The sequence below is a fragment of the Neofelis nebulosa genome, chromosome 5, assembly GCF_028018385.1.
Source record: "Neofelis nebulosa isolate mNeoNeb1 chromosome 5, mNeoNeb1.pri, whole genome shotgun sequence".
Classification (NCBI taxonomy): Eukaryota; Metazoa; Chordata; class Mammalia; order Carnivora; family Felidae; genus Neofelis; species Neofelis nebulosa.
In genome coordinates, this window is record NC_080786.1 from 119,777,007 (window position 1) to 119,801,508 (window position 24,502).

The 24,502-nt window shown below is 38.4% G+C and overlaps 1 protein-coding gene across 5 annotated transcripts in view; it reads left to right on the forward strand.

Annotated features, from left to right (window-relative positions):
* Positions 1–3,121: 3,121 nt before the first annotated feature.
* The window catches only part of VGLL3 (vestigial like family member 3), a 45,572-nt gene continuing 24,191 nt past the window's right edge, over positions 3,122–24,502 (forward strand). The window contains exons 1-2 of one of the 5 annotated variants that reach the window (XR_009262247.1): positions 3,122–3,605; positions 17,203–17,488. Coding sequence is in view for 4 of the 5 variants with exons in the window: in XM_058731706.1 (XP_058587689.1) it covers positions 3,480–3,605; positions 17,203–17,488 (412 nt within the window). In the remaining variant the exon portion in view is untranslated. Of the gene's footprint in view, positions 3,606–3,779; positions 3,946–17,202; positions 17,489–24,502 lie in introns of those variants that run through there. The other 4 variants (XM_058731707.1, XM_058731706.1, XM_058731709.1 and 1 more) reach the window with 4 other exon arrangements.

Here is a 24,502-nt window from a genome sequence, read left to right on the forward strand (position 1 = left end):
GAATAAGGAAGATGCAGAAATTGGGATTATGGACATTCTGGATTTAGTTCTGGATTTTTTTTCTAAGTCAACAAATACATACTGAACATCTTCTAAATGTTAAATAACAAGATATAAGTGCTCTCTGCAAGTCTAGTAGAGGAGATATATTGAACATGTAATTATACCAATAATAATGAGCTACAGATACATTAAGTTATTTGAAGATACAGTTGGAAGATACAGTGCTTCAAACAGGGAGCTTGCTGTAGAGGAAAGGGGGCCCTTGCAAACCAGCTTTGTGGTCTAATTCATCACTTTACAGTCTAGGTCCAAAGTTCCTCACATAACAAGGAACTTCTCATTCTAACATACAGTGGAGATCCTGACACAGAATCTAAAACCATGTTCCATGTTCTGACCTGAACTGATTTCAGATATGCTTGGATCCCCTACGAGTTTGTAAGTTCCTTGAAGAGTTTTCTTTTCCCCTTTTTAGAATACTTTATACAATAAATGTTTATTAAGCCAGGTATTATATGATTTAGATTACAGATAAAAAAAATCACAGTCCCTGCTCTTACGTGGCCATGGTCATACTGGGACAAAGGCAAATGGGAAATTTCAAATCAAGTAGTTGGTATGGTGAGAGCAGTGTTCATAGGGTGCTGGAGTTGCCAAGAGTAGAGGCATCAAAGCTGGTCTTCAGTGGATGTTCTCGAAGATGGTTCCCTAAAGAACAAAAAGGAGGTAGCAAGTGAAGAAGGTAAAGGGTGTTGGTGCAGATGTTCTGGTAATATATAATAAGACAAGGTCATAGGAGTTAGCAAGCTCTTTCCTGGAAAGGGAGGTCTAAACTCAGGTGGCTGAATGGACAGTTATAGGAGATGGTGACATGGACAGGGACCAGAATTTGAAGATTAAAGAGTTGGGACTATACATTGTAGGGAGCTATTATAAAATATTTTTTAAAGAGGGACAAAACATTATTACTCTCTTGGATCTGCAGTGGCTGGAACAGAAAACAGTAAGAGGATAAATTGTGTGAAGAATGGAATGGATCAGAAGAGGGTAAGGTTGGGGCCTAGAAATCAGGTAGAAGCCTCCTGCAGGAGTCTGGGTGAAAGATGCCAAGTGAACTAAGGATTATAGCCACAGAGATAAAAAGATGAAGGCACAGAGTCAGAAGTGTAAAAGTTGGGATCAAGTGAACTTAGACCAGAAGCAGGGACCGTAAGAAGAAGAAAGAAGTGTCTGATGATTCTCAGATTTCTAACTCAGCAACTGGTAGGTGGGAGTTTCAATACCTGAGCTGGAAGTTAAAAGAGGAGGATCAGGTTGGGGCTATGGGGAAATATTAGTGCTATTATGACTGAGGTTCCTATGGAACATCTATGTGGAAACATCTAGACAGAAGCCAGATAGATGAACCTGGAACACAGGAAAGGAGTATGGCCAGAGGATGTCAATTTTTAAAAAGACAGTGATAAACATTTCAAATAAGTTTACATATGTCTTATTGATAGGAATACTTCTTCATGACAAAAAGCACAAAATCCAAACCGTGAAAGCCTGTAATAAATATATTTTTAATATTTAGTAGATGAAAGAATGAATGAGTGAATAAGAGTTGTTATAATAGCAAAGAGTTCCTGTCAAATTATTGTAGTTTGTGTATTTGGGTGTATAGTGTGTGCACGTGTGAATATATATGTATTGTTGTATGTGTATCTATGTAGTTATGTATGCACACATACACATTCATATCAAGATTAGCAATAAATTAATACTGTGCATCTGTATTAGTCAGCTAGGGCTGCCATAACAAAAAGGACTGGTTGCCTTAAGCAACAGAAATTTACTTTCTCACGGTTTTGAAGTCTGCAAGTCCAAGATCTAGCTGCCCTCAAGGTGAGTTTTTGGTGAGCCCTCTCTTCCTGGCTTGTAGACTGCACCTTCACACTGGGTTTCACAAGTCCTTTCCTCTGTGCCAGTGCAGAGAGCAATCCCTGGTGTCCCTTCTTCTTCTTATAAAGACACCAGTTAGTAATCTTAATTACCTCCTGATAGGCCCTGTCTCCAAACATAGTCACAATGAGCGTTAGACTTCATTGAATTTTGGGGGGACACAATTCAGTCCATAACAACATCAGTGCATTTGACATCCACATCAATTTTTTTCTCAGAGAAAGGGTAGTCTCTGGGAAAACAAAGAAACTGTTCTGTGTCATAAAAGAGGATGCCTATATTTAAAGGGAGAGATATGCTTGGTAAAGGCCAAAGAGTTTACTGATTTGTAAATAATTATAATTATTTTCCACTTTACTTGGTTATATCAAAATACAATCATATTCCTACAGATTTTTTTTTTCTTTTTCATTTTGGAGAGGATTACAAGCTACTTGCAAGTAGATAAACCTGTCATAGCTGAATGGGTTTAATTGGTTGTTATTGCCTATTGCTCTATGGAAACCAGGCAGGAAAAGCCAGAAAAGGTTGACGTCCCACAAGAATGTCATACCATGAAGGTGTAAACTTAAAGCGGAGATCACTCGTAGAAAACTGTGTTGCATTCTTGGCATGTGTGCATTTGGCAATAAAGTTAACTTTCACTTACTGTTAGATTTAATGGAGGGGCTAATGCCAGTTTATTTTGCGCCTGTTCTGTTTTACCTCTTTGCACACTTGGCCTTCGTTTAGCTCTGGCCCCGTGTTGCTGCTCCCCCTAAATGCTCCCCCGGGGGTGGGAAGACCCCGCCCTGACAGCCAGGTGACAGAGACAGGGTGGGAAGCCCGAACTCTGAGGGCGCGGAGCCTCACGCATACCGTTCCCCTCCCACCATCATCCCGCTGCTAGGAGGCGGAGAGGGCTTCAAACTTAGCTCCAATCCGCAGCCGGCCTTCCCCGGGGTCCCCTGCTGGGCGACCCGCCCGCAGCGGACCCAGTTTGAAGAACTTTGCGGAGCTCGGCGTCAGAGCCTGGAGCGGCGAAGTGCTCCCCCTCCTCCCCAGCGGCCCCCTCCCTCTGCCCCCGCCTCCCGGTCCTCGCCCAGGCTCGAGCTCCGGTGATAGGACGAGCTCCGGGCGTGCATTGTGTATATGCAAACCAGAGCCACGGCTCCCCGGGGCTGCCCTACCCGGCCGGGGCTGAGGCTGCGGCTGGAGCTGCGGTGGGTGCTGCTGTCCTCGCCGGAGCCCGGTGCTGTCATGCCCCCGCCGCGCGGCGGGCCGCTGAGCACCGGAGCCGCTATATAAGCGCAGGCAAGGGGACATTCGGAGGGGCTGAAGATGAAGGTGCCCGCGCATGGGCCCCCACTGATTGCCAACCCCTCCCGAGCCCGCGCCCAGCGCGGAGCCCGCGGCCGCCCAGGACCCGCCTTCGCCGCAGTAGCAGCTGGAGCAGCGACAGAGGAGGCAGCTACGGCGGTGGCGGCGGCGCCCGTCGCCGGAGCGCGTAGATCGGCGGCGGCAGCTCGGGGGCCGCCGCTGCCCCGGCTGACATGAGTTGTGCGGAGGTGATGTATCACCCCCAGCCGTATGGAGCACCCCAGTATCTGCCCAACCCTGTGGCAGCTGCAACCTGCCCCACAGCCTACTACCACCCGGCGCCCCAACCTGGCCAGCAGGTGAGTCACCGACCGGGCAGCCCGCCGGGGGCGGGGGCGGGGGCGAGGGGCACCGAGAGTATCTGTCTGGGACTGGGGCGACGTCCCGCCGGGACGGGTGGCGCGGAGGATGCTCTGGGACCTGCGGGAGCGCCCTTGAGCCGAAAGCCATTAGTAGGGAAGAGGAGAGGCTTCGGGAAGGGACGAGCACAGCAGCCTGGTGGACGGGTGGGGATTCATTACCTGGCTGGGGGCTTCATTGGCTGTTGTCGCCGGAGCTCAGAGGCTGGTCCTCATAGGCACCTTAGCTCTTTGGGCTCAGTTTTCTGAAACTCACCAAGGGCATCTGTCTTAGGAGTATGTGAGTAAACTTCCTTTAAATCAAATATCTTGTTTCCTTTGGAAAGGTGGAGTGTTTCAGGGTTTTGTGGATTAAGAGGATGAAATGTGTCACTGACATAGGGGAGGCTACTTGGACAGTGAGCTCATGGAATGACCTTTCTGGAACTTTTATGGTGGAATATCGATCTCGTGTAACGCCTGTCAAATGTTACTAGGATTTCTCTGTAGAGTCTGTCTTCTCATGACTGTGACTTAGAGGGCAGGAATTGATCCCAAAGTTCCTCATTCATTTTTAATTCTATCAAAGCGCAGAGGTGTTCTAGTTCAGTCCACTGGGAGTGTGTCGGTCTTCAAGAAGTAACTTTGGATCTCGGGATGTTGGATCTTCACCATGCTGGTGAGAGTGACTGAGAATGCTGTGGCTAAAAAGGGTTCTAGAACCAGGGAGATGATATAGTTCCTTTAGAAGGGAGGATAGGGTGTGGAGAATTTGGCACTAGGTACCCCTGGACATTCCTCTCTGGACACCAACAGAGTGTGTGTCAAGACTTAGTGCTACAGAGAACACATATGTGAGTATGTGGCACTAGCTTGTACCAAAGTAGAGTCCTCAGACTTTGGGAATGGGGGGGGGGGTTGATTTGGTGAGATTTAAAAAAATACAATTTACACACTCTGAGGTGGAGACACTTATCAGGGAACTAGATATGGTTTGGAGATTACCATCCACAGAATTTATTGATTGGGTTTTTTAAATTTCTTAGGAACCGTATGTTTTATTATGGTCTTAAGGGTTTGTCTCTTTAATTTATTATTATTGATATGGTTAGGTAATATTTTAATTTTAATTTCTCTATTCCCTTTACGTCTGTTTCTTTGCTATACTTGTAGTGCTACTCTTTGGAGAGAAATCATAATTTCTGCTTAGAATTTAGGGACTGTAAAATTCAGCTGATTCTGGAACAGGGTACGTGCTAAACAATATTTACCTAGTAGACAATATAAGGCTAACAGGGCCAAGTAGGGCAAGAGAGGAAGGAGCCCCACTTTCTTGCTGTCTTTTTTTTTTTCTTTTTTTAATATTCAGCAGCTTCAGCATTGAAAGCAAGATATAAAGAGGAGATGGGAAAGCATTTTGTAATTTATGGTCAAGGGTGATGGGTTGAAAACATTTTGGCTATGCTGTTTGCTTTTCTTTGGGTTTAAATAGAAAAGACATAGGTAACAGAGAAAACCACTTAGGTACACATTAGGCAAGCGAGGCACAGAGATGCTGGATATGTTTTATGTGTTTTATAAACACTCAGTCCAAGCTAAACCAACCTATTTCCTCCTCTCCTTTCTTCCATCTTGGAGACTGTAGAACCTTTCAATTGTCAGTTGGAATGTGGACAAGCAACAGACTCAAAATTACTAACCATACAAAAAATGTATTTTCCCCTTAAAAAATAACTTGAGCTATAGAAGTTATGAATAGGGTTTTGTTTTATAGAATTATGAAAATAATTTCATTAATATATGAATATGTGGTGGAGCTTAGGATTGTGAGACTCTTGAACTAGAAAATAAAATTCAGCATCAGAAAAATTCTAAGTTACTCATCATAAAATATAGTTTTTGGTAAGAAGTAACTCCAGTACTCTCACTTTTTCAATAGCGCTACAACTCAATCCCCAAATTTCATTCTTTTGCTAAGACCATCAACAAAATGAAGAATGAGCTTTCTTTTTTGCCTGAGTAGTCCACATTGATTAGTGGCACATATTATTAAGTATCAACTTTACTATACATTAGGGTTCTTTGACTATCATTCAAGTAGATAATTAGGTTAAGTTGACTTTAAGAACTAAGTTGAGAGGTGTGCTTGGAAATTTTCATGTCACTCTTACTAAAATGACTTGTTTGAGGTTACTTTTTGTTGTTGTTGTTAAGTAAAGAAACTATTTGACTGTAACTGACTAGCGAAATGAAGAGACTTGATAGTCTAACTACTGTTCTTTTACTGTCAGGAGTTTATTTTGATGACCTATATTTTCTATTGGAAAAAAGAGCAAATCAGGAAATTCTTATCAGGCTGACAGCATTTTTAGACTATGTGGTGCGTGGGTGAAGTGGGACTAATATTGACTTGGCCCTAATGCAGTCATCCGAGAATACATATTTTCGTTGTTTTTGCATTCCATAAGGTTTTATCATTATTATCCATGAAGATTGTTTTCTCCGTACATGGGAAGTGACCCCTAATAGCATCTTGCCTTGGAGACAAAAATAAGGGCTACAACTCCTACTGCATTTGAAAAATTGATTTGTTAAGCAGAAAAAAGAAAAGCCGAAAAAGTGATAGAGTTATAAAGAAAGTTGAACGGTCATTTATAAAATGTTAGAAAAGAAAGCATTTAAATTTTGTATTACTTCTGTAATTGATTGTAATAGTGTAACTTTGAATTTATTTTTTCTCAAAACTGTGTAGCTCAGAAGTCCTTGTAAATTAATATATCATAATGGTTTATTATGATGGATTTCATACATAGGTATATTTTTTCCTCTTAGTGTATGATCATGTAGCTGAAAATTAGTTTTGAAGGATATCATACTACAGGCATGTATACTCTGCTTTTCTCATAAAAGCACAAACATGCACCTGAAATTTTAAGTTCAGATTTTTTGTCAAGCATGTCATGCATTGTAGGTGTGTAATAGGTTAATGTCTTAAAAACATAGTTGACTGCATTTACATCAGGCTGCACTATGATATGTTACTTAGGCATACAGTAGGCTACATGAATTAAAATAATTTGTAAATATGTGTGCAGAGTAAATTTTGTAGTGCCTGACATAAATTACTAGAAATTGCATGGCTGTTAGTAAATCTCATAGTGTGCTTTATCCAGCCAGGAATTGCTGAGAGATGCTAAGCTCCCTGGTCCTCATGCCCACCATCTCTTTAACATCTCCTCAAGGGAACTCTTGACTCAGTCTCTCAGCACATACTCCAAAGGCATGATGACGCTGCAGAACATGTACAGAAAGGAATGTGCTTGTATTCTAACAGTGACAGTAGGAACTAAGACAAAAAATTTCCAAATATGTGTCAGGAAAAATTGAGGGAAGTGATATGAAATCATAGATTCCCTTCATACCCAGTGGATGTCGCATCTTAAATGTAGACAGTCTGTTAACTGTCTAATTCTGCCCCTACCCCGTTTATTTATAATGTGTACATTAGAAAGATACTTAAAGCTTTCAGAAATGTGTAGCTTATAGACGAGGTGAGGAAAGCAGACAAAAGTCGTCGCCATTTTCTTAATTGTGTGTAGGAGTTTTTAACAATTACACTTTGAGCTTCATATAAGTTTGAGCATATTTACTCCGTCCTCTTCAAGGGTGACAGCTGGGGGAATCTGCATGCATGCTTTCACTTAAAAGAATTAAATGCTCTTAGGAGGCAGAAGTCCAGTTATAAGTTTATGAGGAGTTTTTTGTTTTTTGTTTTTTGTTTTTTTTTTTCAAACTATTTCTCTGGACTTTGCTACCTTGCTTAGGTCATAAAAACCCCTCAAAGATTCTTTTTGTCAGAAGACACCCTGAAAAACCATACTTCAACCCGTCCTTTTGCAAATGGGAAAATGTATGTTAATAGGGTTGAAATGCCTAGCTAAAAATTCAAAACTGTTTGGTGACAAAATTAAGACCACCAGATGGCCTGCTCCCCAAAGTAGCATCTTTCCACCATGCCATCCCTGTCTCCTAGGCTCTTCTTTTCATTCTTTTTTTTTTTTTTTTTTTTTTTTTTTTTTGCCATTGCACAATAGGCTTATTTTTGTCTTTACTGCTCCAAATCAACTTTTTGATAAAGAAGATTAATATGCAGTAGATTCTTTGGCCTTGGAACTTGAAATTCTTTCCAAGTCCTTGGTAGTGTACTTTTTTAGTTTAGGCATTCCAAAGTCCTTTTGAAAGCATTTGTATTATGCTAATGACTTTTGCTATCCATTCTGCATCCTTTGTTGATGGGGCAGAATATCCACTTAGTAAATGAACGTTTATTTATTTTAAAATAATCTTCAGGAAGTGGTATTAGCAGTCAGCTTTAAGTGCCTCATATATTACTGTTATTCCAACATAAGTTTAGATTCATTAAAAGGAAATAATACGATTATATCCTAAATAGTTTCAATACACAGCCAACTTATTTAAGGTGGAGGATCCAATTTTCTTGCAACTGTAAGCAAGGACTTAAGTGGATTTATAAGAATTCATACAGGACTTATTTGAGAAAGAACAGTCCCTATAATTCCACCCTACACAAATTAACTTGCCTGCAGAGACTTAGAAGCTTAAAGTGCCCCATGGTTTTATGCTCCCAATAACTTTCCGCCAGAAAATTCAAAGCTAGAGAAAAAAAATTAAACTTTAAAATAACCAAACTTAACTGTTGTCTCTGGCAGTCAACCAGAATAGAGATTACAATAACGATAGTAAAGGAAGGCTTGGAATCCGTAAAATCGCGTGTGGTGAAGATATGTTCACCAGGAAACCAAATGCCAGGATGAGATGACATTCTTTGGAAAGGAAAGGGTATTTTGGATAGATGCAAGGAAGTCCTGCTTCACCTAACACTTAACGTCCCCCATCTCACAAAGCTGGGGATGACAGGGACATGAGCCATGCCAAAGTAAATGAGGGTGTTCACAAGGTAAAACCTTGCTATCCTCAGTGTCACTCTTTGGGCTATTACGGCAAAGATGCTAAGCTGACCCCTTTGGGTAGTATATATGTTTCTGTCTTGTATCTTTCTGTGCAAAGGGAATGTTCAACAAGACTGTAAATTTTATGCTCAGGATGCTTAGGGCAGATCTGAGAGCTAACTTGTACATCATACTTTTTGTCTGTCATTCTAAAACCTGGGCACTGAACTTGAATCCAATTCCCATAGGCCCTGTTTCCAGCTAGTTTTAAAAAGAAAATCCCAAACTAATTCATCCAGTAATAGATAATAACTTAAGGTATTATCTCCAGAGAAATGTTTTTATTCAAGAAACAAAAGCAGTCTAACATTTCAATTTCAAGCTCTGGGAGAGACAGTGAAGGAAATAATTTTGGGCAAAACTCTGCCCTGAATCTTTCAAAAAGCACCTCTTTAAGCAGCTGATTTTCTGCTTTAACTATTCATTTAGGAAGACCCAACAATGCCTTGAACCATTAGATCCAAACATCTGCTGCTAAAAATGAGTCATATATGCCATATTTATAGATATTTCAGTGGACACCAGATTTATGCCAGTAATTTACAAGTGTGGTTTGAACAGGGGTAGCTGAAGTATTTTTCACTTGTCTTATGCTTTAGTATAGGGGATGAAAAAGAAAGAACAGAAAGGAAGAATGACCTAAAGTGAACAGGTGTCCTTTCCTCTTAAAACTGTATGGTTTTGGTATGCCAAAACACTTGTCCTTGTGGGATGGAGTGGTGGAGGTCGGGGGGGGGGGGGGGTGGGGTGGGCGGCGCAGTGCGGGGATGTGGAAGGATGCATCCTTTCTTGTTACTATGAAGTTACATAAAGGAGATACCAAAACTAATTCCTAGGAATTGGGCTAGATGACCCGTGTCTAGAAATGAGTTAGTCTTCGATGGTCTGTAGGGTTTTTTTGGCTAGCGTCCTGAAAAATCAGAAGAGGCGGCCAATGTAAGAAACAAAATTAAGTGTGAATTTGTCTAGAGCTCCAGCATGTTGCTTATTAGGATACAGAATAGGACAAGACCTCTGAGATAATCAAGTCTCAAAATTCTTCATTTTCAAAAGAGGAAGCTAAGGGCTAGAGGGCTCGGTGACTTACCTAGATTCATGGACTGATTTTAGTCAAATCCTCCTTCCTATTCCAGTTCTCTTTCTATTATGTGCTCTTCCCGTCTTGACTTCATTGGCACAAGAAAACAATTAGTAATTTGCCTCTTACCTTCTTACTTTTCTTATTTAAAAATTTTAAAATATTAGCTTCTTGGAGAAATTAGACAATTAGCCTTATGGATAAACTGTGAGGTTCTCTTTATTTACCATTGCCCTTCCCATGCTCTGCCAACTAACTATAAGCAGCCTGAGTTTAGGGATAGGCTATGACTTTCACCTAGTGGCTCCATGTCTTTGCACAATTACTGAGAGGAAGCAGAAGTTAATTGACAATTTGATAAATAACAGATACATTTTTAAAAATGAAGTCCTACCCTATGTCTAGTAAATAGGCTTATAAAAACATATCAGAAATTCACACACTGAAAACTTGTTTCATTCAAAGTAGTCAGTTTGAGAGAGAACACATACCTCTAAGATGTGATCATTGCTTAAAGTATTTTGGGAATGCAAATTTTGAAATTCTCTGTAAGCATGTGGTACATTTTTTTTCTTTTTGAAAATCCTCAAAACTGGAAAATTTTCATCCTTGGAGGAGAAGGTTTTGATTTTTGATAATGACCAGAATCATTGAGAGGCAAGTATGCTCAAAAATAGCTGGTCAAGTTAATACTGTTTTTGGTTTGCTCCTCCCTACTGTTAAGAAAAATAAAAACAAGACAAAACAAACACAGAATCTTGAGTTGTGACTGTATCTCACAAAATAGGCTCTGCTCACGTTTTCAAAATAGGATTTCCAGAAAAATGGTAGGCAATTGTATTATGCATCTGATTTGCCAAGGGGACAGTACATTTTTAGATACAGAATTCAGTTTTATCTAGATGCACATATATTTTGAAGAGTGCTGCATGTTTTAGTAGCCAAAACTGTGATAGATGTTTACATTTCTATTTTTTAAGTTTATTTATTTATTTTGAGAGAGACAGAGAGAATGCGTGCATGTGTGTGTGGGAGGGGCAGAGAGGGAGAGAGAGAATCTGAAGCAGGCTCTGCACCGTCAGCATAGAGTCCAACGTGGGGCTTGAACTCACAAACTGTGAGATCATGACCTCAGCAGAAATCAAGAGTCTGATCCTAACTGACTGAGGCACCCAGGTGCTCCCACATTTCAGTTTTTTTTTTTTTTAATACTACAAGTAACTTTGACTCTCCTTCGTTATGTGATGCCATTTGATGGCTTGCTGGTCTGGGGCTTCTGTTTACTTATTCAATTAGAATAAGTATATAGAGACCCTTTTCCTTCAGTCCACGGTCTTGGCACATGCTTTGGAGTCAGACAGAAATGGGTTCTAATCCTATCTCTGCCATTTACTAGTTAGATGATCCTAGCCAAGCAAGTCAGTTTCTGCATATGTAAATTGGGAATAATTATTTGGACAATATTTGTATGTGACTGTTTGAGAGAGGTGCGCAAAATAATATATATAAAAGGTCTGTGGCATAGCTTCTTTATCCTAACCCACCCTCCCTTAACCTGATTCCTCCTCCTTTTCCAAACAGGCTAAGGACCAAAATTTCAAATCTCTCTGAGATATTTTTAAAAATCTGTTGCCAAGTGAATTCAGAAAAATATGATCAAGGAGCAATTACCTGCTTTTATGGCACTTTACCCTTTCAGACATGCAAACATTTTGAAACATTTACTCCAGGCTCGTGGTCCTTTCTTATAGGCTCAAACCTTGTTTTTGAATATAAAAGAAGCATTGCCTTTGGAGAAGAGAGCCAGTAGAAATTGAAAAAAGAAAAGAAAAAGAAAAAAGAATGAAAAAAAAAAGTAAAATCTGTTTCCAAATATCCAATGATTCATTAAAATACTTTTGTTTTTTTAGGAAAAGAAGTTTCCACATATGCACAGTAATCATTTGGCATTTTGTAAGCTTAAGCCTTGGGGAGTTAGTGGTATTTGGCTCCTGACATGGAAGTCTCTCTTGTCAGACAAATCCTTTCCCCTGCACATTCCTGTGAGAGTTTGTTCCTGCTGTGCCTTATGGCAGGCTGTAAAGTGGTTGGGTATGGCTTACACTGCCTGGGCCTACTCCTTCATACTGTGGCTTTAACCTCTTTTTGTGAGTTAGTTTTAACTTTGTGGGTGCTCACTTAGCCGTTGTTTCACGTAACCTGAGGGTCATTTTGCCTGGGGGAAATTCAGCATGACTCTGAAATGGAGATGAGCCAGTTAATGTGCTCTAAGTAAACCAGCTTGTAGGTGTTGAAGTCCCTTTTGATGACGTCTTTATTTAGTTAAGGATTCTGATTCTTCAGTCTCCAAAGAAAAGCCTCAACATTTCTGAGATTTGAATATTTTTAGGAAGTGATTGTGCCTCTTGAGAAAAATATCAACTAGATTGCCTTTTGACCTCGATTCAGGAAATCTAGGTTCTGATGACTTGAGATTTATTCTTACCATTTTGAATGTTATATATTATTCTCAAGAAAGAATGTGACACCAGGCAAGTTTCGTTCCAAGGAGCAAACACCAAGTGAATACAGAATATGGCAAAAGTGTACATGAATAATTTACTTAGTTAAAAATAGGCAAAGAATTGATTTACAGTCACCAAAGCACAGATACCAGAAAGTAGTTAAGGCTTAAGAGCCTGTAGAGAAGAATATTAAGATGGTGTGATTGTCAGCATATGAGTCAATTGCTGTTTAAATTCTGTCCCTGTTTTCTTTGTGTTCACACTTCATATTTTTTAAATGTATGCAAATTGCTCAACATCATTAGTCATTAGGGAAATGTAAATCAAAACCACAATGAGGTACCACTTCATACCCACTAGGATGGTTATAACTGTAATAATAATTCTTTTAAGAATCCAGAAAATAACAAGTGTTATTTTTCTGCCAAAGAAGTAGACATATTGGACCCATAGTACATTGCTGGTGGGAATCTAAAATGGTTCAGCTGCTGTGGAAATAGTTTGGCAGTTCCCTAATAAGTTAAGCATCATGTTAACATATGACCCAGCTATCATATATACCTATCTAAAAGAACTGAAAAGAGGAATGCAACCAAATACATGTACACACATATTCGTAACAGCACTATCTGCAATAGCCAGAAGGTGGATATGACTCAAACGTCCATCCATGGATACAAGGATAAACAGATCGTGGTATATACATATAATGAAATATTATTTGGCTATAAAAAGAATGAAGTACTGGTACAATGTGAATGAACCTTAAAAACATTATGCTAAGAGAAAAAAGCTAGAAGCAAACAAGTCACATATGAATGATTTCATTTATATGAAATATCCAGAATAGATAAACTCATAGAGACAGAATGCACATTGGTAGCTATCATGGACTGATGGAGAGGAGTCAAAGAATATGGAGTTAATACTTAACAGGTACAGAATTTCCTTTTGGGGTGATGAAATGTTTTGGACTAGATAGAGATGGTGACTGCACAAAATTCTCAATGTACTAAATGCCCCAGAATCATTCACTTTTAAAAGGTTAATTTTAGGGGCGCCTGGGTGGTTCAGTCAGTTAAGCATCCGACTTCAGCTCAGGTCATGATCTCACAGTTTTTGAGTTCAAGCCTTGCATCGGGCTCTGTGCTGATAGCTGAGAGCCTGGAGCCTGCTTCAGATTCTGTGCCTCCCTCTCTCTCTCTGCCTCTCCCCCGCTCGTGCTCTGTCTCTGTCTCTCAAAAATAAACGTTAAAAAAAAAATTTAAGAGGTTAATTTATATGTGAATTTCACCTCAATGAAAAGTTTAAGAAAATTGGGATATCTATCAGGAGAGCAAACCTGGAAGAAAAAAAAAGATATACAGTACCAAGTGTTGACAGGGATATGGAACAACAGGAACTCTCATAAACTGGCATTGGATGTGTAAATTGGTTAAAATCAGCCCTATCTGCTAGGGCTGAACGTCTAAAACTGCATGCAACGATATGCATGAATCTCATGAACATGATGTGGGGTGAAAGAGGCCAGACACCGAAGGGTACGTGCTGTATGATTTCATTTATATAAAGTACAAAAGACAGTTATGGCTAATCTACATTGATGGAGTCTGGATAGTGGTTGCTGTTGAGGAGATAGTGGCTTGAGGGAAGTAAGTGCCTCCTGGGTCCTGATGATGTTCTAGTCCTTGATCTCTTGTTAGTTTCATTGGTATGCTCAGTTTATGAAGGTTATGAACTATACATTTGTGATATGTAGCCTTTCCTGTTTATACCATTCCTCAATAAATATTTAAAAAGTATGCAAATTCAGTGTTAGCATTTTAGGAAGTTTTCAGGTCATTTGGATACTTTAGAATTCTTACTTTAATATTTAGTGGTGTTGATGGTGAAGCTAAAAGAGAGAGAGAGAGAGAGAGAGAGTTTGTGTGGTAAATGTAAATATTTAAGTTGGTTCACTATATTTGTGAAAGTTGACTCAACTTTATCTGAAAAGCGAGAATGATAGATGTGATTTATGTCCTGCCTATTGGGAACTGGATCATAGGCCCCCTTTCCATTTTATGTTTTTGATGTGTTTTCTTTTAATTTATTTACTTAAATTTATTTCTACTTCATAGAAAACCTGTCTTAAAGAGCTGGGAGAGAAAAACAAAAAGTGTATTTTAAATTCATTCCAAAAAATTGTATTTAAGTAGAGTCTCTACATATATTTTTATAAAATCACAGGTGTTTGCCTATTAAGAGGAATAATATATAAGTATGTATTTATATAAATGCACATGTGTAAATACAGACATATGTTACATGTGTATGAAATATTAATGATAGGGGATATATGCATCCATAAACAGAGAAATGATTTTTAGAAAATAAGCTAATGAAAGGTATTTTGATCCAGTGGCAGATTTTGTTCACATTTTCCCCATTCCATATTAAATTTTCCATATGTAAATTTCAAGTTAATTCATTTGTATACAACCATTCAACAATTGGTCAAAAAAGAATAACATGAAATTATGTAACATTTAGAAAATTGGATAGTCTTAAATAAACTAAATATCTATAGATTAAATTCCACTGCCATCAGTTAATAAATTAAGACATTTTATTATTGCTATTATTGATTATAATAATATTCTACCTTTCTATCAGGATTTGCAGTTGACAATCTTTTACATATATATAATGCTCTAATTAATTTTATTTCTTCTAAGAAATATTTGCTCCTTGGGATAGAATAAAACACTGCCTTTCTTTGGATCATTAGCCCAGCCCAGGGCTCTTTCACTTAAAGAATAAATGTAAATTTAAACAAATGAAACAATTAGATGAAAAATCTTACTCTCACACACTGATGCTGAACTGGACATTGGCAGGAATAAAAAACCAGTTCCATAGGTAGTAATGGACACCAGTGGACAGTGAAGTCACTCTCTAGATGAGTTTTAAACTCCTTTCCTTTATAAAAACAGTGCTTCTTAATATGCCGGAGTACTCAGCAGAGAGGGTATGTGTATGCTTTAATGGTATAACTTCAGGTAAATACACATGCACACAGAGACATAGCACTGTGATTTGACTAATAAATTGTCATATTTGTTTATTTTATAATGGAATTTAAAGTCAGGAGTAACTTTCAAGGCCATTTAGTTCAATCCCCTTATTTTATACATAACCTTTGTTACTGTGGTGTTCTTACTATTGAAGTTAAGTATAAACATGTTCAAACCTGTGCAAAACAGATTGGAAGAAATATCACCACACAGTCATTACAATCGCCTATTCATCATCATCAGCAAGGCATATTCACTCACAGGCATGAATTATTTATTCATCAACCAGCGATAACCCTATTGACACAGATTTTAAATAAAAAGTAATACATATATTTATAAATAACAGCTCCTAAATAATAACCAACAGCTCATAATATACATTTCAGGGCCCACTTCACACAAGAACAGCATATTCATTGCTCGGGGAAAGGGTTCAATTTATTGAATGATGCATTTATAATTTGGGGCTATAGGTTTTTGAAGCTAGTAATTACATTAGAAACATGAGTCTAGGTTATGTGTTTTGATAACATTTGCAAAACTGTGTGCCTACTGAGTATTCTAGAATGATTTTTTTTTCTACTCACATTTATTGTCCAGCATATATTTTTTTTTCTGCAATAAAAATGGTATAACAAAGAATCAGATTTTAGAGGTATATAATGATTAGGGTAATAAATTTTATAATCTTTAGCAGTGTTTTCTTATATATGATTCACAATGAAGTTGCTGCTTATAAAAATAGTATGTGCTCAGTGGAAAACATTTGGAAATATTGAAAAGCAGGACTAACAAATACAAAACTTACTAACCGGAAAACAATAACGTAGCATGTTGGTGATTTCCCCCCCCCTCCCACACCAAATACGCCTCCCCTGCCTTTCTACAACACGCATAAATATATCTGCATGTTTTTATTGTGCATTCAGGCTCAGCCATTCTCATGCCTTGTGACCTTTAGCAAGTTGCCTCAATTCTCTGTGCCTTTGTTCCTTCATCTTTAAAATATGGATAGTGGTAGTAACCATGATACAGAATTATAAAAATTAAGTGATGTAATAAATTCAAAGTTTTATAAGAGTGCCTGGCATAATATGTATTAACTATTATTATAGCTATGATCATATGTTTTAAAAATATTTTAAAATCATCAAAAATTTCTCATTTTTATTTGAAAGCCACCCCAGTCATTGGTAGCATATTGTATTATTTTCAGTAAGCCGTAATATTATCTTTTTTCCCCCCTCCACGATAATGGTGGCAAGTGGGACATCTGCAAAGTATGTTCCATGAAAAATGGATCTTCACACAGACTTATGTTGTCATTTTAGTTTGATTTTTGAGAAATGAGTTTGGCACATCTGCCAAATCCTTTCATAAGATGCTACATTCCTGTTTTTATTTTAGTTTATTTCATTTATGGAAAGTTCTTTTCTTCTCCACTCCTCCCACAGGCACCCCCTCTTAGCCCCCATTCCTCTCTGTCCCAAACTATAATGTTGATGTACATTTAAAACTTTAAAATAAAAAAAAATGGATCAGAAACTGGAAGGAATCTGTCACTCTTTAAAAGTCATTCTCCTTTTGATATATTTAGATTACCAAAAAACAAAAACAAAAACAAAAAACAAAAACATAAAACAAAACCAAAAAAAAAACAAACCTGTCTTTTACACTGTGAAAATGTACTGTCTGATAATAAGTGACCTTTCTTTCAGGGTGGGAAGGAGAAGACTGGTTTGGGGAGGGGAAAGAATGGAGGAAAACAGACGAAGAATCAGTTTGCAAACATGTGTTAATATTTAGATTTTTTTAAGTGAAAAGTTAAGTAGTTAATGCTTTTTTACAAACTGTCTTTGATACCGTGTTTTGTTTATTCCATCCCAGAAGAAGTTAGCGGTATACAGCAAGATGCAGGACTCTCTGGAAGTCACCCTTCCCAGCAAACAAGAGGAGGAGGAGGATGAGGAGGAGGAGGAGGAGGAGGAGGAGAAAGACCAGCCTGCCGAGATGGAGTACCTTAACTCTCGCTGTGTCCTTTTCACTTATTTCCAGGGAGACATTGGGTCAGTAGTGGATGAACACTTCTCAAGAGCTTTGGGCCAAGCCAGCACCCTCCATCCAGAATCTGCCATTTCAAAAAGCAAGATGGGGCTAACCCCACTATGGCGAGGTAAGAATTCAAAAGCAGATGCTCTCCAGGGCACTGTCTCTGTTTCGCAACTGCCTGTACCAGGTTCCAGCTGGAGACTTGCCCCTGGAGGACGGATATCCACTTGGTTTTTAATTTTTAAGGACAGCAAGGAATTTCTTTCAGACAAACAGCTGGATCAGTTTTGTCACATGTGGAATGCAGGGTCGGAAAGGATGCAGTCACACCCCTTAAATTCCTCATGGAAAGTAGTGATGCAACCAGCCTGAGTTTATAGTGGCAGGACGGAGCTGTGAAGCACCATTCCTTAAGCCCCAGTGGCCCAATTTGGATCTCTAAATAATAGGCGTGCCTGGATCAGCTTTTAGAAATTAGCTCTTGCTCATTCCACTAGGTGCTACGTGGTGACATAGCAGAAATCTGAGTCTGACCCAGGAGTACAAACTTTAAAAGCCTTCAGTGTTTTCTTGATAGTTTTCTCTGTCCTGCTTTGTTGTGGTATGAACTCTTTCAGTTTACAGTCCAGACATTATTGACTGTGTCTACATGGTTTAGGCTGTTGTTCTTGCCTTGGTAAGGTAAAGCAGTACATGGGGCATCCTCTTCTCTATTTCCTTCTCTGTAGAGGTCACAGAGGTGTGTTTGAACTGATTACTGGCTCACAGAAGATCATTGGATGACATCTAATTGGGCCAATGACAAGATTAGGGGAAAATTACGCATCATTTTAATGCTAGTTGTAGAGAAATGCGTTATGGATGTTTCTTTTGAACTCACCTGGTTATAAGAAGCCTCTAGTAAAATCATTCTCAAAGTGTGGTTTCCTGTACCAGGAACATGAGCATCACATGGGAGCTTGTTAGAAATGCAGGATTCTCAGGCCACACCCGAGAATCTCAGAACAAACTGTGTTTTAGCCAGCCCTCCTGGTGATTCTAATACAGGCTCAAGTTTGAAAATCCTTAATCTAGTGCTGTTAAAAACAAAGATTGCAGGCCCCTAACTCAGACCTATTAAATCAGAGTCTTCAGAGGGAGACTCTGGGAATCACTTCTTAACAAGTGCCCCAAGTGATCCTATGGTGAGGAAAGGCTGGCCACCTGTGGTAGAGGGCAGGGAAGAGGGCAGGTGCTACATGGTCGTTTCCTATCAGCATCAGAGGAATGGTTCTGCTCCACTGTAGGGGAGGTCATGGCTGGATGAAATTGCCAGGCCTGACCTATTTGCCGGCTTGCCTTCCTTCCTTCCTCCTTTCTTCCTTTTAGTACATATGAACAATACTAAGATCGTAGTGACTGTAGAGAGGAAGGTGGAATGCACATTCAAGAAATGGTAGACCTCGATAGAAATGATTCGGGAAGCATAATTTCTTTATTTGATTAGTACATGTTACAGATTTCCCACAAAATTGAGAACTGAGTCCTTCTTGGAGGCCTAAGATGTTTGTGGAATCAACCAATATCCTGTTTGGTAGCATGTGGTAAATACTTTTAATATGTGTGGAAGGTAAAAACAGGAAAACTTCAGTAAATTGGCTGACTTTCATAAATAGTCTGTATCTCAATAATAAATCATGTCAGGATAATCTGTCATTGGAGAGTATTAAATACAATGCCTACTTTTTTCTCTTTTTTTTCTTTTTTTTTTTAAACGTAGTGGTATACACAGCCTAGGACTCATTTAATCTGGAATATAGAAACAAGAGTCCCAATTATAGTTAGATGTGAGTGATTAGTAAGTATTATAATCAGGATAGTTTTAAGTGAGGTATAGTATATATGCAAAAACTCTATAATAATCCAGTGTTTTCCCATTATCCATGTGATTAAATAGAAATCTTTGGACTGATTTCAAATTTCCATATAGAAAGGATAGAGAATGGTAATGTTTCAGCAACTATTATTACAGTTTTCTTGGGATTATTTTATATTTGGTCTTCAAACCTGCCTCCTGTTTCATTCCTTGACATACACAGCAAATGTTAAAGGTACTGCTATGTTGTGGAAATATATCCGTGAACAGGAGAGCCTAAGCCTCTGTGTTCATGGAGCTTTTTAGTGAAAGAGAAAGGTACGAAGTATAGAATGAAATGCTAGGTGTGGATTTACTTAGGGTGACAATAGATGCTGTCTCTGAGACCGTTACATGTGAGTACAGACCTGAAGGGAATAAGAATGGTCTTCATCATGGGAATATCTATGGGGAAGTTATTTGAGGCAGCGGGAACAGCCGGTACAAAAGGCCTATGGAAGGACTGAGCTTGGAGTGTCCGATGAGAAGCAATAGTGCTGCCATGAGTGGAATGAGAAGCAGAGTGACAGGCAGAGACTAGAATTTTTAGGGCTTTGTGTGTCAGTTTAGTGTATCAGGGTAGTGCAGGCAAATGCGGCCGATACTTTAATTTCCATCTCTTCCTCTCCCACTAAGACTAGGTATATCGTATCTAGTTTTCTCACCTCATTTTCCCTCAACGTAATGCATTTCTACCTGGAAAATAAAGAATAAATATGAATTGAATGATTATGACTGAATTAGATGAATCAAGTTCATACCATTTATCCCAGATTAGAAAATTAAAAAAGTTGTCAATGTAGAATTTATTAGCATTGAGTATGAAATTTTTGGTTATAGTTTCCTTGTGTGTAAAGTAAGGGTCGGATGAATGAAATGATTGCTAAAATCTTGTCTCTGCAAGCTTCTGTGATTTCAAGTGTATTTTTTACTTTCCATTTGTGATACAACTTTTCCATAGTTGTTTAGTTGTGAATTAGTCGATTTTTAATAAACGGAAATAACTTGGATGTGATTTAAAGGAGATCCACAAAAATATAAATAAAGATTTAGAAAATAATATCTTTAAGAGAGGTGTAATAAATTGAGATTCCCATGTTTAGTGAAGAGAGTTACCGGTAATTTTGTGTTAATTGCCAAAGTAACACAGGTTTGGATAATGCGGTCATTGGATTCTCCTTGTTTTGGGGTTCCAGTGTGGGCCTTACAATGTCTGATGGCAACATGATCTTGGATTAATGAGTTAACATTGCTCTGAGCTCAATTTAAATTACAGTATGTGTTTTTTGATATATGTTTCCTTGGGTTATTGTAAGGATTCTATGATAATGCATATGAATGATTTGTGGCACATGGCTTTATGCAAGGTGCTAAACAATGATGCCTTTTCTCTCTTCCTTAAGTAGGTTTCCACTCATTTGGCATATAGAAAACCAACCTTGGGTTTTTACCCAGAAATATTCTTTGAATTTCTGGCAAAAACACAGTGTCGTGGACAAAGTAGCTACTCAACACTATTGACAATGTTGATGGCCATAGCAGTGATAGTTTATGCAGGAGCACTAGCCAGCTGTGCTAAATTAACGGGTCTAATTTATGGCATGAAGTTTTTACAGTGCTACACAAGTGGTATAGTGCTAGGAAGGAATTTAAAACTGAGTTATGTTTGGTTGCAGAATATATTTCCACAGTAAATCTTTAGACAAGGATAGAGTGTCAGCTAATAATGGAATAATGGTCATACTTTGAGTGTGTGTCTTGATGGAGTTAGGAAAGTCCTCTTTAGGTGTTTTGCAGCTTTTAGGCAAACAATTGATAGGAAATATTTGTACTCTATTTGACACAACATCACATCGATGACCTCTTATCCCAGTATACATTCTTACTAATAGGGCTTCTCAGTTGAGAAAACCTAATGAATCTAATGGCCCTGTTATCCCCATCTAAATAGAAACACTGGCTTCAAATATGTCTGTGTATTGATCTCAGTGCCCAAGTGTTATTACAGAAAGTGTGTGTGTGTATGTGTGTGTGTGTGTGTGTGTGTGTGTGTCTATGTAGGAAAGCCGAGTAGTAGTTGACGCTTAGCAAAATATGTCATTAACTTAAAAACCCTGCTGAATGGTGAGAACTTGATATTTTGTTGTTGTTGTTGTTGTTGTTGTTGTTGCAAAGTAAATATTTATTGCTGATTGATTTACATAGTGTCTGCTTAGAGCAACTCATTCTCATAGGAAAGACCTCTCAGAATGGTTACTAGCCTAAAATAACAAAAGAGGAGTATGGGAAAGAGGGTGGGTCTCTTAAGCTGGGTGAGACTAGAAAAGACAGCTGGGCTCCACCTCCAGGAGGCACTGGAGGTTATTGCTGATGGCAAGTTTAGGACAAACACGTGGAAGGAAAGTGTGGGCTGGCTGACTTCATCATCCTGCCTCCTTGAAACTCATTGTAGAGTCACAATGTCCATTTTGAGCGACTCTAGAGCAAAGTAGAGGACAATCTTTGGATATGATGGAAATGACTAATTCCTGAGTGACAGAACACATTGGAAAATGTAGCCTTTCACCTCTGACCCAACACTTTGTTTTCATGGGAAGCAGAATAAGAGGATGGGAATTAAATTACAGCAAGGACACTTTGGATTAAGAATTGAGTGGCATTTTTTTTTTTCACTGAAGTTAATAAAAAGGTAAATGTTACCTTTTAACATTAATGTTTTGAATCACTACTCTAAGATGTGTTTTCTGGAGACTTTTAAGATGACTTAAGATAGAGGTTTTACAACATTTTACTGTCCCATTTTCCTTTTAATATAGTTTTTATTTTTTTTTTAATTAAGTAGTGAAATGTTAAAGGTTGAAATTGAATGTTGAACTTTCTCTGGCTTAAGTTGTTTGCCCTTAGATTTTTTTTTTTTTTCAGAAATATTTACAGTTAATACAAAAGATATCCCGGCTATTATGAAATTGAAAGAACAACTTCATGTTCCATGCTAACTCTTCTGTGTCCTTAAGATATATTTCTGTATAATTCACACAGTGAGATTACTGGGTATGCTTTGGGTGGGTTGTATCAGACAGCGTATCAATTTTGTCATTTTTATCATTTAGAAATAAGGTGTGTGTGTGTGTGTGTGTGTGTGTGTGATATTTTTAAGTTCCAAATGCAAATTGAACCAAAATATATTCAGATTTTTTTATGTGCCAGAATGTCAGTGTTAACATCATCCAAATACTCAGTAACATTAAGCCCAACATCACCATGGAGTGTTAACATTTGACAATTGTGAATTGCCTCTACTAACCTGAAAAGTAATATGGCATGGGAATAGTTTGTGCACAAGTTTTTCATATGTTTTTTCATCAAACAAATGTGGCTGTGATTAAGTACTCTTAGGCAAAGAGTCATGTAATGAAAAAAATTTACATACATATGAAATAAGCACATTGATTCCCAGGCATGAAACAAAGCATATCATCTGTTTCTTTGTATTAAGGTTATTTTTTAACAAGATACCAAATAGTGGTTTTGAAGTGTAGACTTGTCCATAAACATATTTTCTCTTCAGTATTGTTTCATTTACTTGTAAAATGCAACATTGTCTTTTAAAAAGGCTGCATAGATCTCTGCAAACTTTATATTAATCTCAGGAGACATAGCAGGACTAGGAAAATATTAAGTTGCTTCTAATTTTATTTTTCCCTGAGGTATTTTAAAGCTTTGTTCAGCACGTTTAGAGCACGTTTTTAAAAATAAGTTTCCACTTTCATTGATAATGTGCTCACTAATTATAATACAATAATTCATAAATAGGGTAGTATTTTGGGTAAGGAATTTGTTCATTGTCCACATTTGTGCATGCATATGCAAAATGCTTAAACATCTATAAAATTGGGTCCAAATGTATATAAATGAAATAAAAGAAAAGCATCCAGGAAAATGACATAGTTTTGATATTTTAACGGGGGATTTTCATTAGTGAACTCAGTTTCTCTGACACACGCCTCTGGGTTGGATTTAGCAATTTTCATAATGGGTTTGTGGCCCCACCAGGAGATGAAACTTATGAGCAGAATGAAGGGTTTGCTACCAAAGATTGAGTCTATGACAGTGAAGTGGCAGAAAAGTGGCACCCTGAGGTGGCAAAGCTGCACTGTATAATATAAGGAGCCTCTATACACTTTCTGTATGGGTTTTAATTTTAAACATTGACAGCTAGCACTGTGGGTGTTGACAGAATATTCTACAAATGGCCATCATTTAAGGCAAATTGAATTTTCTTCTCACAGCTTACACAACTTTCTTTGTTGGTCATTAGCACCCACTCTTCATATGTCAAAGGAAGACAGTTCTGAAATAAAATATATTTGCCCCGATGCCAGCAGGTTTGACTTTAAGTGCTATTTTCTGATAGATGTGATAGTGACAAAATAAAGTCATTCAATTAAAAGTTCGCCTGGACTGTTTGAAGACTCGAAGAACAATGTGTGCTTCCATCCTTTCCCGTTAGGAGAATATGATTATTTGTTTTATTTCCCCAAGGGCTTTGAGATCCTTGGAGATTCTATAGGGACAGACTTGAATGCGAGATACCAAATAGCTGTCTGTCCATAGAATGGATGGGGTGAATGATGATAGCCCTGCTGTAGGGCTGATGGACAGAGAAGCAACGTTTGCAATGCTAGTGGCACCGTCCTTAGGGGAGTTAGGGAAAGGAGACATTTGAACACCATGTTGATACCCTAATTATGTTCGTCAAGTTACATATACTATGGTTGGTTCAAGTTACAGAAGCTTTCCTCTGAGGTAAGGAAATTATGTCCTGGACATTTATGAAGTGAGAACATGGCTATGTCAGAGTTGTGAATACTTTTATTTCAGAGTACTTCTCAGGATATTCTTCATTCAATGAAAAGATCTAGCCAGGCTCTTTTCTCTAGAAGCCTGTATGGAAATAGTATTACACATGCATGACTAATGTGCTAGGCAACCTTATCTTCATCTATAGATAGACATCGTAGGCCACTTTACAGAATGATAGAAGTATAGAGCCAGAAGATATTTGGCATTTTCATTCAAATACCTCATATGGAAGAAAGTGAGCCACAGAGAGATCAATAGATCCATGTGAGGTCATAAAATCAGATAAGGTAATTGCTAGGTGCTAGCTCTCTGGCTGAGCTCTCTAGACTCCCTGTCTGGTGCTTGCTCTTTTATACCACACAGTACAGAGCAGGCTATGGC